Source organism: Rhinoderma darwinii, chromosome 2 (genome assembly GCF_050947455.1).
Source record: "Rhinoderma darwinii isolate aRhiDar2 chromosome 2, aRhiDar2.hap1, whole genome shotgun sequence".
NCBI lineage: Eukaryota > Metazoa > Chordata > Amphibia > Anura > Rhinodermatidae > Rhinoderma > Rhinoderma darwinii.
Genome location: NC_134688.1, coordinates 127,862,146 through 127,882,774, shown reverse-complemented (window position 1 = coordinate 127,882,774; position 20,629 = coordinate 127,862,146). Strand labels below are relative to the sequence as shown.

Below are 20,629 nucleotides of genomic sequence, written 5' to 3'. Positions count from 1 at the left end.
TAATGAGATATGCTCTGCTGCCTCTCTCTGTGCATGCGCATTTTGTTAGAGGGTGGCTGTGATTTCTGGGCATGTCACCTGACGCGCTGGGCGTCACATGACCACGCGTCATGAATGACGTTTGCGATACTGATTGGTCAGCATAGGGGTTTGTCCTCAGCCTAGGGGGCGGAGTATAAGTTATATATACTCCGAGTCCTGAACGTGCCGCTGATATCAATGAGAGCACGCTTCCGTGTATCTGTACACAGTCTAATATCGCTGGCGCAGCAGCCAGCTTCATAATGAACAGACCCCTGATGAAAGTATTATACATAAAAGCGTAGGGTCAGATATGAGAGGGGATATACAGCGTAGGTGACAGTGACATTGACATTTTACCATGACACTGGGGTTCTCAGGAGTGGTAACTGGAGACTCTGGTGTTGATGTGGGTTCTATCCGCTGTAACACCAATGTTTAAACGTCTTTGATTCCATATATCATATAAGTATATTCATTCAGAAGGGTTCGCAATTGAATTAGTAAATGGATTACTATATATATGTTTTTTCAATAATTTAGCATGATGGGCTTTTGTCACGGTGGTGATTGTACCCCTGATTTTAGCGAGTTATTTAATAAAAATTTTAAAATTTTACTCATTAGTCACAATCAGTGAATTGTATACTTTTCATTGTACAATGATTAATCTTTACATAAGAGTGGACAATACTTTTAAATAGTGGAAGATTTAATGACATATGTTCTCTTCTCAGTCAACATCTCAGTGTATTTGAATTCATAGTATTTTAAGGCGATCTAAATCTTTTGACTACAAAAACTTAGTATTTTACTTTGTCTTATTGCTGTATATAATTTATAAACCTAAATAAATACAGATCTTAAATTGTTGGGTGAATTGGAGCATTGGTACATTCCAATATCTAATAAATTACTGCTGTTCCCTTTCATAGTTCTCTCTTAGTCTAAGGGCCTGTTCACATCAGCGTTGGCTTTCCGTTCCGGGGTTCCGTCGCAGTCGACTCTGCTATTGATTCCGTTGTTAAAACGGAAACCTGCCGAAATGGTGACGAACGGAAACCATTAGCAATGTTTCCGTCACCATTGATATCAATGGTGATGGAAACGGAAGCTGTGGCTTCAGTTTGACTTTCCGTTGCGGGGTTCACCCGACGGAAACCTTCCGACGGAACCCCGGAACGGAAAGTCAACGCTGATGTGAACAGGCTCTAAGCTGTGCACCCTGGAAGTGATATGGTTACAAATGTTACATCCTGCAGACTATTATTGGGCTTGTTGACCTCATTAACATGTTGTTTTGAATCTTTCCTTTCCAGAGTGCACAGCATAGAGAGGAGACTGGCTAACCAATGCATATTCTATATAATATGAAACATGTTAAAAAAATACACAATAATAACATCATACCATTAAAAGTGAAGCTTTAAGTGCTTGCTGAAACATATAGTCCTCATCCTGTTCCTGTTTAACAGCCTGAAAGAGAATACTTTATAGTTCATCACTTGGTTGACATAATGGATCTTCTAGAAGAGAAGGTAAATAAATTACTGTGTATGGCCATTCATCCTCATTATCCATTTCTCTCATCTTCTGCATTGTCCGCTCTTGTTTAACAGCCTGGTTCTTTCCCTGTAGGAAGAAGAACACTTCATAATGGGTGACATTAATTATTATGCTGCATCACTAATGTAACTAAATTATTTCTAAGTCTTGCACATGTAGAACCTACTAATTTTACTGAGTGTTCATCACAAGAGCCTGAGTCACCATTAAACAATGGGATCAGACAGCTATTTTTCCCTACCCATATTGGCATTTAGGATTTTCAATGTGCACATCTATTATTTAATATAGCACAATGACTTTCAAGTAGGAATACATTTGGTATTACATAACATATATCATTAAATATAACATTTTAAAATAAAATGAAACTATTATAACATGCCACTGAGTGAAGAAACAGAGGTGGCAATTGGAACTTGGTCCAAAACCTTATAGGCTCATAATCTACTTAGCCATTTAAGACATCAGGATGAGAAAGTGGTGCAAGGATGCAATTGTTTTTTCTATTTGTACGATAACATAATCAAACAAGACAGAGCTATCTCACTATATACAAAATATATATTTTATGATGTATATAGATTATATATAGTATGTTGTTATTTTAGATGTGGTGACCTGTAAAGTTATTGGCAGTTAGATAAAGTGGCCTGGGTGCAATGGTGTTTAGTACAGCCAGCTACAGTATGATTGGACCATGGTTAAGCCATGTTGCAAAGTCAGAGATAACCTCTATATGAAGGGATAATTTTGCCTATTGAATAGTTCTTACTTCCAGAGGTTAATTATATTAGAATATTTGTATGATGGGTCTTGTTTAAATAAAATGCAGGTGCATACTTTTACATTATAATTTTACTGTATTACAGAGCCATACATGGGGAATTCATTGAAGTCCAAGTGAGATGATAGTGTCACGAACAGTTTGTGTCATATAGCATATGTCATATTAGCTAAATAACTAAGTATGGAGCAAAGGCCATAAAAACAATTGTGTATCAAGCATCCTGCTTGTAAAAAAACCAAGAAAAAGGTATATGGTTAGCACCAAGGGAGAGCTTTGTTACTTTGTCTGCAAAACTCGATAACAATGCGGTTCCTTGTGTCCTTATTTATATATATCATTTGTAATTAAAAAAATGTATATCAAGTGTTCCATGTCCTTTTTGCTCACCTACATAATGTACGTTAGCAAAAAGTAGGGGATATATATATATATGTGTGTGTGTATGTATATATATATATATATATATATATATATATATATATATATATATATATACACATGTAGATAGAAAACAGCAGCACTCTATAGAAAGTCCCACTATAGCGGCGGGTGCAAAACAATCCTGATTCAAGGATTGTATAGTATATCAAAGAAGAATTCAGCAGCACTCCAATATGAGCAAAAATAAAGTGATTTATTCAATCAAATGCAGAGATGCAACGTTTCTGTCCAGCCTTAGGACCTTTCTCAAAAGGAAAGGTCCTAAGGCTGGACAGAAACGTCGCATCTCTGCATTTGATTGAATAACTCACTTTATTTTTGCTAATATTGGAGTGCTACTGAATTCTTCTCTGAGATATATATATATATATATATATATATATATGTGAGAGTATGACTATAGGATCAGACTACACACGGTTTGTTTGTGGACTGTTAACACCAGGGTTGCTAAACGTACGTAAATTTATGGACAGTCCGCAAAATACCAGGTGTTTTTTTCTGCCATCCTTAGTTATTCTCAATCCCCCAAAACGTGGCAACTGCGCATGTGCCAAAACGAACATGCGCAGTGCAAACAAGGGAAGAGTAGGCTGCGGCCCCTGGCAAATGCATTTAGGAGCAGGAGGAGGGCAGACAGAGCCCTCCGTCAGTGATGTGAGGTCAAGTGACTGGACTGGTCCACTCACGGGCCGGCACCGACCTCAATCAGACCGCCACATCATTCACTTCACTTCACCGTCTGCCCTCCTTCTGCTCCTAAATGTGAGTGAAGTTAGGCAGAGCGGAGAGTGGTAGCGGTAGGCTACAGCTCTCCGCACTGGGGGCTGTGTGGCACTATGTACAAGGGGGGGCTGTGTGGCACTATCTACAGGGGAGGCTCTGTTGCACTATCTACAGGGGACTGAGTGTGGCACCTTCTTTAGGGGGCTATGTGTGTGGCACTATCTACAGGGGGTTGTGTGTGGCGCTATCTACAGGGGACGCTGTGGCGCTATCTACATTGGCACTGTGGCACTATCTACAGGGTGCGCAAAAGGGGCATTATTACTGTGTGTGGGGGCACAAAGGGGGAACGGTTACTGATGGGGCACTTTTATTGTGTCAAGCACTATTACCATCTGGGCACTGCGGATTAAGAGTTTGTTTAGAGGATGGGGTATAGGTGTGGAGAGTGCTGGAAAAGCGAGAAACCAACCCATCTGTGTGTCAAATTGTGCAGAGACGAGTCGTGGCTGAAATAAGTCGTCAGAGTGGTCTTGGCCAGATGGAGAACAAAAGGGAAAGTGAAGGACTCTAAACAGAGAAAACATCACCTGTGAGTCACTGGATATAAATGTGCTGTAATCACTTATGTCGTCTGCAGAGCTCCTGTGTATAACTGCCATCTACCACTATGTGGTTGCTATATGGTAGTAATATTGGTTTTTATTCAGTAACAGTATGGGGGTATTATTCAATAACAGTATGGGGGTATTATTCAGTCACTATGTGGTTATAATGTGGTGGTATTATCCAGTAACAGTATGGGGGTATTATTCAGTCACTATGTGGTTATGGTGGGGTGGTATTATTCAGTAACAGTATGGGGGTATTATTCAGTCACAATGTGGTTATGGGGTGGCAGTATTATTTAGTAACTGTATGGTGGTATTATTCAGTCACTATGTGGTTATGGTGTGGTGGTATTATTTGGACCTTATATTGTGTTAAAATGGGTAATATTGGTCTTATAATAGTGAGTTGTGTTCAGTAACAGTATGAAGGTTACATTTAATCTGGTATAGTGATATGATGTAATAACCATATATGTACATAGATAATTTTTTTGTTGGAGAAGGGGGATATATCTTTTGGGGCTTGCTACACTACTAGACGCACTAGAAATCTGTGATGCAGTTCTCTGCACACCGCCATCTCAATTGATTGCATTATTGATATAGTAATTGAGAATTTTTAACTCCAGGGCCACACATTGTCTAAAACATGCCCCGGGAGTAGCGACGGGAGTGGTGGGGGTAGGCAGGTGCAGTGAGTCGGTTTCACTAGTCATAGCCCCGTTTGCAGCTTTCCGGCGCGAAGTTAGCATGGGAAAGCTACAAGCGGGGCTGTGATTGGTGAGTCACTCCTAGCACACAGCACACTGCACACTGCACAGGCAATGATTTTGTAAGGTGTGCGTAAACATTTTGGTCTGTCCGTGATTTTTAGCTCAGTTGTCTAGAAATTACTGAAGTTTAGGTTGGCAACCCTGGTTACCATGGAAATATATAGATTTGCAAAGGGGCTGTATTTTTACCCAAGACTTTTTGCAGAGCTTGATTTTGTTATTTTAGATGCATTGGGACAACAAAAAAATCATTTAGAATTATAAATAAGTTAGAAGTTACTATGTAAGGAATGCTTGAATGTATTCGTATATGCCTCAACAAATATGTTTTTTCTTTCATTTTACCCAAGTCAGTTCACACAGAGTTCTTTGGCACTGCTTTTGATGTGGACACCATATCAATTAGTATTAGTGCCAAAAAATGTCCGAAATCGCCCCATTGATTGAAATGGGAGGCAGTGGCATTTATTTTTCCCAGCGGCTTTTGGCCGATCGCGAGAAAAAAAACGGCTCGTTGTTTCTTGCCGAGGTTTACAACTCTGACCTCCCGTTGAAATCAATGGCAGGCAGAAAAAAACCTGCGGCGCTAGTTTCTGAGCGTTTGTTGCAGCGTTTCTTACCCGCGGTCCTTGGATTAGCTTTATTAGCTGTGGGCAAAAAGCGCCACGAAAAACATGGGAAAAAAAAGCGTTAAAACAACGCTGGCAATTCAAAATCTGCCTCAAACTGATTTTTTCTATCCACGAAAAAACTCTGTGTGAACTACCCCTTAAAAATTCAAAGGACAATATGTGCAGTTTAAGGCCTCATTTACACGAGCGTGTGCGTTTTGCGCGCGCAAAAAACGCAGCATTTTGCGTGCGCAAAAGGCACTTGACAGCTCCGTGTGTCATCCGTGTATGATGCGCGGCTGCGTGATTTTCACGCAGCCGCCATCATAGAGATGAGGCTAGTCGACGTCAGTCACTGTCCATGGTGCTGAAAGAGTTAACTGATCGGCAGTAACTCTTTCAGCACCCTCGACAGTGCATTCCGATCACCATATCGAGTAACCTGTTTAAAAAAAAAGAGGTTCGTACTTACCGAGAACTTCCCGGCCGTTGCCTTGGTGACGCGTCCTTGGTGACGCGCCTCTCTTGACATCTGGCCCCACCTCCCTGGATGACGCGGCAGTCCATGTGACCGCTGCAGCCTGTGCTTGGCTTGTGATTGGCTGCAGCTGTCACTTGGACTGAATTGTCATCCCGGGAGGTCAGACTGGAGGAAGAAGCCGGGAGTTACCGGTAAGTCAGAACTTTTTTTTTTTTTACACGTTCACGTGTATTGGGATCGGAAGTCACTGTCCAGGGTGCTGAACCAGTTTATCTCTTTCAGCACCCTGCACAGTGACTGTCTCCTGCCGGGTTCGGTCAAAACGAGTTCGGCCGAACCCGGTAAAGTTCGGTTCGCTCATGTCTAAGACACTCCGTTCGGATGTTTGTAAACAGAAAAGCACATGGTGCTTTTCTGTTTACATTCAGTTTGACAGCTCTTGCGCGAATCACGCAGTTCACACGGAAGTGCTTCCGTGCGACCTTCGTGGTTTTCACGCACCCATTGACTTCAATGGGTGCGTGATGCGCGAAAAACGCAGATTTTTAGAACATGTCGTGAGTTTTTTTCAGCGCACTCACGCTGAGCAAAACTCACGGACTGTCTGCATGCCCCCATTGAGTAATATAGGTGCGTACGACACGCGTGTATATTACGCTCGTGTAAATGAGGCCTAAAACCTGCACTGTTTACAAAGGTACAGAGAACACTATTGGAAGCTTGTAACTATATGTAAATACATAAAACTGATCAATGTGGCTGTTTACCTTGTGATATTTCAGCAGTTTTATTTTTGCAAAGGCTACAACATGTTTTATTTATTTCCCCAAAAAGATCAATTCTTTTTTGTGGATCAATAAAAGGGAAATGTCTTAGTGGAACTGAATACCTCTAGTCTGTTGAAGAATAATACCATTAAGGAAATGTACCTTTCACAGATATATTTCACATTCCCTTCAGTTCTGTAACACAATGTGATTTTGGTTCTAGATGAACAGGTCACTCAACGGGAATGTGTGAATATAAAACGATTCTAATGATTTCACCTGTATAGATCGTTCACATGATTTACATGCAGTCACTTTTTTCTCTCTCTCAGTTCTTTTTCAAACTTTGTTCTTTCAATTTATTTCTGCTATATCTCACTTGTTCCTTAAAGGGGTATTTATTTAATGAAAAGTTATAGAATTTCTAATATAATTTAATGTAATATAGTTTATGAATAATTTCCTCAAGGTTTTCAGGATCTCTGCTTGAAGTCATTGAATAGAAACCTTCATTGTTTACTTCAAGAAGATATCAACCTGTCTTGGTCAGGTGATTATCACAAAGATGATTGGCTCGTTACAAGAGAGAGCACTGATCACTGTACTGTAACAAGCCATGCACCTGTGTGATCATCACAGACCAGTAGAGATTCTCCCCCAATGAAGGATCCTGTAAAACAATGATAATGTACAAACCAAAAGGAATTGATCCACAAAGAAAAAATTGGAAATTTGCATAACTTTTCACTATACAATGAAAATACATTAATTGTGGAAACCAAAATACCCCTTTAAGCCATCCAATATAAATCCATACAAAGTGCTGACATTTCACTGATGCCATAAAAACGACATTCATGTATAAAGTATAACTGTCTGCGTTTATAAATAAAATACGTTTGTTACTTTTTTTTAAATATTTCCTTGCCTTTATTCCCTTTATTTGCATACAACACTGCTGAATCTAGTGGTAAAGAGGGTTTTATTGCTGTAGAGAGAAAACAACTCTTCCCATTTGACACATCACCCATAAACTATTATCAGTACCCCACATTTCTTGGGGCACTTGTGTTTTGAGGCAGTGCAGTTCTTATCAGCACTTTATAAGCTTGTTATCACCAAATGCAATAGCTGCCAATGTTCCTCTGACAGTTTGACAGAGGCATCAGGAGGAAAGGGTTGGGGTGCTCTGCTGCCTCATTAAGCAGTGTTTTAGTATTAGGGTATGTTCACACGGAGTGTTTTCAGATGTTTTTGGGTCTGTAAACGTCCTGAAAAACGACTGAAAAAACGCCTCCAAACATTTTCCCATTGATTTCAATGGGAAAAACAGAGTTCTGTTCCGAAGGGGTGTTTTTTACGCAGCTGTTTTTCAAAACGGCTGTGAAAAAGAAGTGCATGTCACTTCTTCAAACGTTTTGGAGCCGTTTTTCATAGACTCTATAGAAAAACAGCTCCAAAAATGGCCGTGAAAAACGCTGCGAAAAACGCGAGTGGTTTAAAATTGTCTGAAAATCGGGAGCTGTTTTCCCTGGAAAACAGCTCAGTATTTTGAGACATTTTTTATTTTGTGTGTGCACAGACCCTTAGAAGTAAGACAACTCTTATATGGAACCATAATGGCTCCCTATGGCTGCTGTTATTTCAGAAAGACAATGAACTATGTTACAGATTCAGAACAGAGTTTAGATTAAACCAAATAACAAACGCTCAGAAATGTATTTGTTAGCATCTACCTGGCTGGTATTCTATTTGTGGGGGTAAATGCCCTGTATATAATCATACCATTTCATGTGACGGTTTCCATGCTTGTCCAGGAATCCGGTCCTCATCCTCTTCTTGATTTGTGGCCTGTAATATAAATCACACACATCTTTGGTATCATTCTAGGCGAAAATTCTCAAAATTGATGAAGTAAAGAAATTTGTGTGTATTGCCACTCATCTATTTATATCATATTTTTAATTGTTCTCTCTTTTTTTTTAACAAATTCTCTGTAAAGAAATAACACGGCATTATGCGGCATCATTCAAGGAAACCAACCACTAAAAAGGTACAGACAGTGCAGACAATGCATTGAAAGCATCCCTAAAATGTTTAATGAAAATTACTATAAATATGATCACGTTTGGCTAATAAAATTTCCTATGAAGGGACAAACTCTTGAATATCATCATAAAAGTGAATGATTTATCAGTGCAAATATACTTTGTAAGAAGACTATAGAGGTTCAAGCCATGGGGGTATCATTACCTTTCATGTGTAGATACATTCTCACCTATGAAGTCTTTTGCTAAACAACAAACATAAAAAAAAGCCGCCTGATTGCAGTGAATTTGGCTTTAGCCATTATCAACATGCGAAGCCACGTTTTCCCACTCATTTCCCCGGTAGCATTACATGGCGGCCATTCAAATAAATAGCTATACATGTATGACATGTACGGGATGGGTCAGCTTGAGTGGCTCTCTGTTCTGGCAGATGAACAGAGGTTGTGTAATGGCTGCCGCTCCCCGCCACGGTTCTATACTTACCCTCTCCCTGCGTCTTCTACCCCAGGGCTGGCGCCGCTACTCTCCTCCAATGTCAGCGTCTGGCGGCCTCCCACACCACCGACGCTCTGCATCCTAGTGAGTGTGTGCTGACTGCCTCTGCCTTAAAGAGCCTTCCTAGATAGTCTAGTGATACCGTGCTATATTGTTTTTTTATTTTCTGTTATTGACCTCTGCCTGTACCTTTTGACCAAGTGGGTTTAAACAACCTTCTGCTGGCCCCGTGACAGATTTATTTCATGGGCCCCATGTCTTCATGAGACAATCCCTTTAAACAATTTTATGTCAGAGTTTGTTTCACAACTGGTTTACATATATTAGTATTGGAAAGGCAGCATTATAGAACCAATATAAAGAGACATTCTGACAGAGTATAAAGCTATTATTTCGCTATTCTACAATAATCCCTCTGACTGCAGAGATTAGTACAGGGAGTTGAATGCAATTGGTCTGTGTCCAGTGGTTTAATTATCTTGTCGCTCGTGTGCAGAGGTTTGATTCTGGGTTTTGGTTTGGTCTCTGGTTTCCATTGGATTGTTGCCCCCATTGCCCTATTAAGATGGATGTCATAGAGGGGGATCCCCCACTTGGCACCCCCTTCTATGTACCAGAATTGAGAGCACCTCTGTAATTATCGAATCCTGCTCTGGCGTACCTGGCACTGCCTTGCATTACATGGATTGCCGTGCAATGCAAAATTTCTTGAGAATTTATTTATAATTAGAAATAATTTCTTTGTTGTCCCAATGCGTCTAAAACATTGTTTAGAAAAAGCATTTACACAAATGTTAATGTGAAATTATCTGAAAAGTCATTTAAACTACCACTCTTTCTTCTATTATTTCCATTCCATTTCCTAAATATCCACTAAAAAATGGTGAATGTCACCTTCTCATTTTCAAGATTTATGGACTTCCATGACAAGTCTGACATTATTCAGAAAACTCTCTTAATATTTAAAATATTTAAACAGTCAGCAACAAATCTTACCCGTCTACTTGGTTGCCTAAAGTCTCTGTGATATGAATGGTTTATGGGTTGTAGTCGATCCAGAAATTCATTGTTTCTTCTAGATTAAAGCAAAAACAATATATGAATGATTACATTCCTTTGTTTTGAGAATTTTGAGTAAAAAGAATATAGGGCCTCAGCCCCTTCTTTATGCAACTTATGTCTATTAAATCGTATCAGGTAAAATGTTTGGTGATTTTCTTTACGGTCATTTATACAGAGCTATATCAAGTAGAACAAATTGACAAAATGTTATGGACTGAGATTATGGCGTCACAAGTGGGAAGGTCATCATCAATGAGCATGAAAGAGTTTCTGGAGAATGTTAACTACCATTTATTGGAAAACCTGTATATATCTTTAACAAAACATGAGTAAGTTCAAGTTAATCTTAATCTTTTGAGTTACATAAAAAAAATGTTGGTGCATTTAATGGTTGGAGACTGGTAGATGGCATGAGGCACAAAATTCCAGAAAAGAGATGAGACACAACAAAGTCCTAGATACAAGAGTGTGAGTAGGTGATTAGTGCGGTAGAGAGGAGAGGCTCGGTGGAGCGAAGTTTGCTTGTGAATCAGTGTAACAGATAGCCAATAGAGAAGTTGACACAGAGGTTTGGAATTTATCCCGTTAGTGACCGCCAATACGCCTTTTAACGGTGGCCACTAACGGGCTTTATTCTGATGTATATGCCTTTTTACGGCACTGCAGGATAAAGTAAACAGAGCAGGGAGCGTCAAATCTCCCTGCTCTCAGCTGCTAGAGGCAGCTGAGGGCTGGGAGCGTCCCTGCTCTGCCGGGTGAGATCGATATTAGTATCGATCTCACCTGTTTAACCCTTCAGATGCGGTGCACAATAGCGTGCACCGCATCTGAGTGGTTTTGGAGAGAGGGAGGGAGCTCCCTCTCTCTCCCACCGACACCCGGCGATACGATCGCCGAGTGTCTGTGTCTCTAATGGCAGCAGGGGGCCTAATAAAGGCCCCCAGGTCTGCCTGGAGTGAATGCCTGCTAGATCATGCCGGAGGCATGACCTAGCAGATGCCTGTCCGTTTTAAACGGACAGGCAGTAATACACTGCAATACAAAAGTATTGCAGTGTATTACAATAGCGATCGGAGAATCGCATATTAAAGTCCCCTAGTGGGACTAGTAAAAAAGTGAAAAAAAAGTTTAATAAAGTTAATTAAAAAAAAAATGTGAAAAAAAAATGAAAAACCCAGCTTTTCCCCTTACAAAATGCTTTACTATTAAAAAAATAAAATAAAGTTAAAAAGTTACACATATTTGGTATCGCTGCGTCCGTAACGACCCCGACTATAAATCTATTACATTATTTAACCCGCACGGTGAACGCCGTAAAAAATTTAATAAAAAAACTATGGAAAAATTGCTGTTTTCTGTGAATCCTGACTTTAAAAAAAATGTGATAAAAAGTGATCAAAAAGTCGCATCTACTCAAAAATGGTACCAATAAAAACTACAAGTCTTCCCGCAAAAAAAAAGCCCTCATACGACCGTATCGGCGAAAAAATAAAAACGTTACGGCTCTTCAAATATGGAGACACAAAAACAAATAATTTTGAAAAAAAAGTGTTTTTACTGTGTAAAAGTAGTAAAACATACAAAAACTATACAAATTTGGTATCGATGCAATCGTAACAACTCGCTGAATAAAGTTATTGTGTTATTTATATTACACGGTAAACGCCGTTGATTTAAGACGCGAAAAAGAGTGGCGAAATTTCAGGTTTTTTTCTATTTCCCCCCCCAAAAAAGTTAATAAAAGTTAATCAATAAATAATATGTCCCCCAAAATGGTGCTATTAAAAAGTACAACTTGTCCCGCAAAAAACAAGACCTTATACAGCTATGTCGATGCAAAAATAAAAAGGTAATAACTCTTGGAATGCGACGATGGAAAACGTGGTCTAAAATAGGCTGGTCATTAAGGGGTTAAGGTACAAAAAGGAAGGTGGATAAATTGAGGAGAAGATTTTAGGATGATATATGGTGGAGCTAATATGTTCCTTGGAAGCCCACCGAAAAGGGTATGAGGAAGGGATAAACATGGGAAATGTTTTGAATTGTATGCGGAAGTGTGGATGTGAGGTTTAAGTGATAGGGCAGAATAGGACGTTACCTCTAAGCAACAAGTTTGTGAATAAAAGGTTAATGGGATGTTTTCCACATAGTTTTACAAAGGTTCCATTAAGTGCTGTCTGTGTAGGGAACCTGCAAATTGCTTGTTTTTGGCACAAAGAGCATTCATAAAGCAGTATTTATAGAATATAGATCTTAGTAGTCAGTTTTCATTGTCTGATGCTTAGCTCACACTGTTCACTTTTCACTGGACTATACGAAAAAGTTTAATATATTACTATTTATCATCAATAACATTTGTCTATAGCCTAGGGTGACCTATCTCAATTAAGTTATTGCATAAACAGCTATTATAACCATGTGTTTTTTTTAATTTATGTGCAAGTTTTGTAAACATAAAATGGGCATATTTCTGCTTTGATGGACATATTTATGCATTCAAAGTAGAAATACGTAGAAAGCGCTAGTACCTTTTCAAATAAATGATCTATACATGGAGAAAATAACAATAAACTCTACTTAAAATGTTTTGCTAGTCTCACAATGGCATACATCATTTGATATCATATTTGCATGCATAAGGCAGCGTATAATGCCAATTAACTGGTGCAATCTGTTTGCACACTTTACACAAGTAAGCACGGTTAGATTAATGTGCACAGCTTGGAAAGCAAGCTCATAGGCATTCAATAAATTGCTTTCATTATTACACTCTAGAGAGCCTCTTCAAAAGCCTATAAAAGCCTAGTTTTCTGCCTGTTAGCTAAATAATTGACCTGCCTTTAAATCACTAGGAGGGAGTAATTTGCCTAAAACTAAAGATGTCATAAACTATTAAGGAAAAAAATGTTTAAAAGTTAAGATTACATTGTATTAAGTAGAATAAATGTGGAAAACGGCTACATTGATGACCAGAGACTGAAGAGGGATATGAGAACTATTAGGAATCCAGAAAAAGAAGGCAATTTCAGATGAAAAGTAACTGGGTTAATGTGTTTGTGTACCCGGATTGGTGCAATGAAATGTGGGGCAAGTTTATAAGATGGAACTTTAAAGGGGTTTTTTCAATAAGAACATTTATCATCTATCCATAGGATACAGTGGACATAAAAAGTCTACACACCCGTGTTAAAATGCCAGGTTTTTGTCAGGTCAAAAAATCAGTACAAGATGAATAATTTCAGAACTTTTTCCAACTTTAAGGTGACCCATAATCTGTACAATTCCACTACAATAATGTGGTTGCATAAGTGTGAACACCCTCTCATAATTGGGGATGTGGTTGTGTTCAAAATTACCTAATCACATTTAAACTCATGTTAAATAGTAGTCAGTACACAGCTGCCATTATTTAAAGTGATTCTGAGTAACCGCATATAAAGTTCAGCTGTTCTATTCGGATTTTCTTGACATTTTCTTTGTTGCATGTGACAGCAAAAGCGATGGTTCGTAAAGAGCTTACAACAAATCAAAGGGATCTGATTGCTGAAAGGCATCAGTCAGGAGAAGGGTACCAAAGAATTTCCAAGGCATTAGATATACAATGGAACACAGTGAAGACGGTCATCAAGAAGTGGATTACATTTGGCACAACAGCGACATTACCAAGAACTGGAGGTCCCTTAAAACTTGATGAAAAGACACTATGAAAATTGGTCCAGGAGGCTACCAAGAGGCCTACAGCAACATTAAAGGAGCTGCAGGACTTTCTGGCAGGTACTGGTTGTGTAGTGCACGTGACAACAATCTTCCCTATTCTTCATATGTCTGCACTGTGGGGTAGGGTGGCAAGACATTATCAAAAAAACATCATACCCACAGTGAAGTATGCAGGCCTCTGCTAAAAAACTGAAGATGAAGAGGAATTTCACCTTTCAGCACGACAACCACCCAAAGCATACCTACAAATCAACAAGATCGGCTTCATCAGAAGAAGATCAAAGTTTTGGAATAGCCCAGCCAGAGCCCAGACCTGAATTCCATTGAAAATCTGGGGGGTGACCTGAAAAGGGCTGTACAGAGGAGATGCCCTGGCAATCTGACAGATTTGGAGCGCTTTTGCAAGGAAGAGAGGGCAACAATTGCCAAGTCAAGATGTGCCATGATGATAGACTTCTTCCCAAAAAGACTGAATGCTATCATAAAGTCAAAGGGTAATTCAACAAAGTATTAGTTTAAGGGTGTGCATATTTATGCATCCACATTATGGTTGCAGCATGAATGGACATCCAGCCGATGGGTTTTCAGATCCTTGGATTATATGAGAATATCGTCAAGTTACTGTAAACTAAAATGTATTTGCACATAGCTAAAGATGTTGCTGACAAACTATTGGAAAACCGCAGGAACAATGCAGAGACTGAGGCATCCCCATTTCGCCAGATATTCATAGTGCTCATCTTGAGTATTCCACTTGTCACCCTTCTTTATCTGGATTACAATGTTATCCCCACATAGGTCTAATTTGGAAGAGTAACAAGCACCTTTAATGCAGTCGAACAACTCTGAGATCAGCAGAAGTGGGAATCTATTCTTCACAGTGATCTTATTGATTCTACAGTAGTCAATACAAGGCCTCAAAAATGCATCCTTTGTAATGACCAGCAGGTTTGTGGACCCAATGCGTTACTTCCCCTGTTTTTAGGGGCACCTCTAATGGCATTGTCTCAGCAGCCTCCCCAGTCATCACCCTTTAACCCCTATACAGGGATCATGTCTTCGCTGTGGGGAGGTTGCCAGGTCGCTACCTCTTAAGGTGGTCCCAGCGGGGTAGCTGCTCGCCAGACAGATGCGAGACAGGCACAGATAGATGGTACCTAGACGGATGGAGAATTGACTGCGGATCTCAGATGACAGGTAGATAGCAGAAAGTGGAACGCTGGCAGCTGAACACAGGTAGTTAACAGGGAACTGGACACAGGCAGACAGTGGATTACTGGATGCAGGCTAGTAGCAGATTACTGGATGCAGGCTTGTAGCGGATTACTGGATGCAGGCTGGTAGCGGATTACTAGATGCAGGCTGGTATCGGATTACTGGATGCAGGCTGGTAGCAGATTACTGGATGCAGGCTGGTATCGGATTACTGGATGCAGGCTGGTAGCGGATTACTGGATGCAGGCTGGTAGCGGATTACAGGATGCAGGCTGGTATCGGATTACTGGATGCAGGCTAGTAGTGGATTACTGGATGCAGGCTGGTAGTGGATTACTGGATGCAGGCTGGTAGTGGATTACTGGATGCAGGCTGGTAGTGGATTACTGGATGCAGGCTGGTAGTGGATTACTGGATGCAGGCTGGTAGTGGATTACTAGATGCAGGCTGGTAGCGGATTACAGGATGCAGGTTAGTAGCGGATTACTGGACACAGGCTGGTAGTGGATTACTGGATACAGACTGGTAACAGACAACTGGATACAGGCTGACTATTGGCAGCAATAGCAGACCGGATCAGGTGCATACATGAACCTTTGCAGGATAACTTAAGGTTTTTCCAAAATTGCTCAGGCACCTTCACCATCTGCAAGGTGCCTGAGTAATTTTGGGACAACCTTGAGTTATCCTGCAAAGGTTCCTGTATGTACCTGGGGACACAAACTCTTATAACTGTTACTGCTGATGATAAGATAACCTGCTGTCACAAAGTTATAGTGAAAATCACAGTACAACTGCCTTATCTCTATGCTTAGAATCTCTTATTTTATCTTGAAAAATATAACGGGAAAGATGATCACATTGTCCTCACGGCAGGCAGGGATGGTACTGGCTCTAATTGCTCATGTGATGCATTACTGAGGCATCATGGCATTGATAGCATGGCGGAAAAGAAAGCGGGGAGAAAGACAAAATTCAAGATGGAGTCTGATCAGAAGCAGCCAGGAGAAAAGAAGAGCAGAGCTAGATAGACAATCAGGTGGTGGTGGGGGGGGGGGGGGGGGGGCTGTGCCATGATGGAGAGTTGTGTTTCTGCTGGAGGTCTTCCTTGATAAGATATATCACAACGTTTAATTCGCTTGAACTATTGATTTATGCATTGTTTGTTGAAACAACAGTGTCTATGTAAGCACTATCCATTAGAGTAAACGTTAAATGACCCCCCCCCTAACTAAAATGAATGCTGCTTTTTTTTTAAATAAAACAACAACCTTGCGCACTATTTTACATCTGTAATTTTACACTTTACATGTTTCTGATGTTTCTGAATTTTTAAGTAGTACTAATCCACTCAATTTAATGAACTTTTAGTGTTCAATGAAATAACTAAATCACTTAAATGCTTCTGCCAGCGCAAACCTAGATTAGGATTGGTTTGATTATGCACTTCCAGGCACTTGAGTGACAAAAAGCCTGCCATATTTTACTCATCATTGCTACATTTTTTGTGGGAATAATTTAAAATCTTTTAAATGAGCATCAGTTATCTATGATGCTAGGAGTCGCTGCCTCGCTGCGGGAAAACTGTCCCGTACTAAAAACATGATTACAGACACACACACACACACACACACACAACACCACAACCGCCGCCGCAAAAGCATTTGAAGGGCTTGTCTGGAATTAAGGTATTTTTCTGTCTTGGCAAGTAATGTGATCTTTATATAAATTTATGGCCCCTACCAAATGGACTTATTTTTTATTGAAGATTTTTCATTTATACCTCAATTAAATATAGTTGGCACAGAACTCAGGTGGCAGTAATGTTTAGCCTTAAAAGGGTTGTCCAATTTCAGAAAACTAATGTTAGTTTTTATATTATTTAAGGTTATACAGTAAAATAAGTAAACAATGATTCTCAAAATCTCAAATAAAAAAAGTAAGGAGGGAGTAAGTTGGGAGGGTTTTCCAGTTGTCACTTTCGCACTGCAATATGTTGGTCAGTATATTGCATCAATATTTGAAAGCCAAAATTCTTAGTGGAACCTACACAGAGAAAAGCATAATGGAAAGATTAGGCTTCCAAATACCGATGCAAAATACTGACTAATAAAACTGCAGTGTGAAAGTGGCTTTAGGGGGTTAAAGTGTTATTCCCATCTTAGACATTAATGGCATATCCATGGCATACGCCATAAATGTCTAATAGATGGGGATCTCAGATTTCAGAAACGCAACTTTCAGACATTTATGGCATATCCCACAGATATACCATAAATGTCTAAAATAGGAACAACCTTTCAATCCCGGGCAACCCAACACAGGTCAGACACAGGATTTTCTATGCATTTTTTATATACCCTGTAACAGACACCCTATATGGAAGATTTATTAAGACTGGCATTTCAGATCGCTGCAGTACGATGCGCCTATTTTATTAAGTCACTTGCTGGCGTAAATGATAGCAACACAAATGGCACAAAAGTATCAATTTTTCCCGCTGGCTTAAAAAAGTTAATAAATTCCCCCTTATGCCTTTTTGTTTTAATCACTGGAAGTCCATTTACCACTATAGGGCCTCTTCACATCAGCGTTGTCTTTCCGTTGAGGGGCTCCATCTGAGGTTTCTGTCGGGGGAACCCCTCAACGGAAAGGCAACACTGATGTGAATACAGCCTAAAGCAGAGTTGTAAATAAATGTTTAGCAGTCAGAAAGAACATTTTTCATACATATGAGAGGCAGAACCACATTTCAGGTGAGGTCCAAAGGTTATTTGTTCTTTCAAATGACCTAATTTTCCAGTTATCCGTGGCACAGCACAGTTTTATACAGAGTATTTATATATATATATATATATATACATATATATATATATATATATATATATATATATATACACATATATATACATATATATATATATACATATATATATATATATATATATATATATATATATATATATATATATATATATATATATATATAGCAGTCAAAAAACAGGCAGCACTCCGTGGTATGTAAAAAAAATTTGGGTACTTTATTGCCCCATGTGCAATGTTTCAGCTCTGTCCTCTAGAGCCTTTCTCAAGCTTTTTGACTGCTGTATAGTTGGGACCTTGGTCTGTTCCTTAGGGCTTGCACCCAAACTCTATTGGTGCTGCTAGATTTTTTTTTGTTTTGTATATATATATATATATATATATATATATACTCCCAATCTTTTGGAAATATATTTTTTTAAGGATGAATATTTGCAATGCAAAGGTTATATTCAAGATTAGTTAATATATCACCAAGGCAGTAGCAATATTTCAAGGTCTCCCAACACAGTACATCATTTGCTATGCTTATATGCATATGCTCAGCTGCAAGGCGTCCCTGAATATTATCTTAAAATGCTGCTAATTATGCAACACATTTACCTGTCAAGTCATAGGTCTACAAGGACAATGTTCTACACATAATTTTGGAGGTCGATAAATAAATTATATGCACGTTGCAAAAAACAAAAATGTTGATTAGAACCATCTAAATTTTTTTTTGTGTTCTTGGTTTAATGGCTCTGTAAATATATCTATGACTGTATAACAATTTTTATCAGTATTTCATGTGTTGACTCTTTATCAAAGCTTTTATTTAATAAATCTAAAAATAAAGTAATTCTTATTTTTTATATTCCCTTTTATTTAATCCTATCATGTGTCATATTGCAATAAGGAATTCTTCTATACATGTCCCAGGAGATCAGCCATTCCCATATGAGGCAAGGCATCTTAAGCCCCACCCCCTAAGCCAAAAATGGACGGGATCAGGATGAAATTAACACCTATATTCTCTGTAAGATTTCTACAAGGCTGCTTATTTCTGGAGTATGTAGAAAATCCCGCAGACTAACAAACACTGTTGGCAAGTTTATTTCTTGTTTACTTTTTCAGTCATTTTTAGGTTTAGCATTCCTTTAAATCTGGGATGGCCTGTGAATTGTTCTAGAAGCAGCACCAACCTTTGTTCCATAAATATATCTTCATATTAACAGCAGTGTGCTTGGGGTGTTGCACAATGTATTATATTTTTTGTACTCCAGATGTTGTTATATATTCTAAACTTGCATTAATCCTCCAAACATGATGGTTGTAGATGTGGTTCAAAGAGTATTTAATTGCTTTAAAAACATTCCCTTTTCTTTTAGAAAGACACTCCAGGCAAAACCGAAATATTCAGCATTTGGCTAGGCACGGAGCTCTACATTCCCCCAACTTTTCATTTACCTGAATTGTGCCAATACAAAGATCCCCTGCTATCATTTATGAGGCCGCGGCTGGAGCCATTGCTGGCCATAACAGAGCAGCAGTGTGATGAGCCACTTGGGTGGCAGTCAGCAGGGCCGGCCTTAGGATAGATGGCACCCTGTGCAAAATTATCTTTCGGCGCCCCACCCCATCATAAAAAAATGCCCCAAAAAGTATAATGCCCCCACAGTATAATGCCCTATATAGTGCCCCTACACAGTATAATGCCCCTTTAGTGCCCCCTATACAGTATAATAATAATATTTAATAATATAATATATTATAACCCCTCCTGTCCTCTAATTGTGCCCACACAGTATAATGCCCCCTAAGTGCCACACACAGTATATTGCCCCCTGTAGTACCCCTACATAGTATAATGTCCGCTTAGTAGCCCCCACACAGTATAATGCTTCCCTCCACTGGCTGCCACACACAGCCCCCCCCCTTGTAGATAGTGCTCCCCTGTAGATTGTGCCATACAGCCTCTGTGTAGACAGTGCCATAATCCCCCATCCCCTCCTTGTAGATTATGCCATACAGCCCCCCACCTCCCCCTTGTAGACAGTGCCATACAGCCCCCACCTCCCCCTTGTAGACAGTGCCCCACCTCCCCCTTGTAGACAGTGCCCCCAAACAGAATTTTTTAATCTCACCTAGGCCCCGTTCCCACGACTAACTGAGCTGCTCCACGACGGGATTCTTGCGTAGGCCGGCGTGATCCTGTAGCCTAGTACAGAGTTTCCCAACCTTTTCGGACTCGAGGCACCACTGGAAAAATAATATTTCCTCAGGGCACCCCTACCAAAAATTGTTTAGAGAAAGACAGAAAATGGCTAAAAACAAGCACTACACTCATTTTTGTAAGGCAAAAAAAAAATCTGCCTTTTGAATTTACAGCGTTGTTTGACCCTTTTTTTTTTTAGCATTTTTTTAAGCTGTTGAAGTTAACGCAAAAGACGCAGGAAAAAAAGCACTTCAAACGAGCGCCGCAGGTATTTTCTACCTC

General features: G+C 39.6%; 1 protein-coding gene across 1 annotated transcript in view; it reads right to left on the bottom strand.

Annotated features, from left to right (window-relative positions):
- The window catches only part of EPSTI1 (epithelial stromal interaction 1), a 112,283-nt gene that overhangs the window by 31,704 nt on the left and 59,950 nt on the right, over nt 1-20,629 (bottom strand). Inside the window, exons 7-10 of the mRNA XM_075850243.1 lie at nt 10,330-10,408; nt 8,573-8,638; nt 1,573-1,653; nt 1,432-1,497 (exon numbers count right to left, since the gene is read on the bottom strand). Coding sequence (XP_075706358.1) covers nt 1,432-1,497; nt 1,573-1,653; nt 8,573-8,638; nt 10,330-10,408 — 292 coding nt within the window. The remainder of the gene's footprint in view (nt 1-1,431; nt 1,498-1,572; nt 1,654-8,572; nt 8,639-10,329; nt 10,409-20,629) is intronic.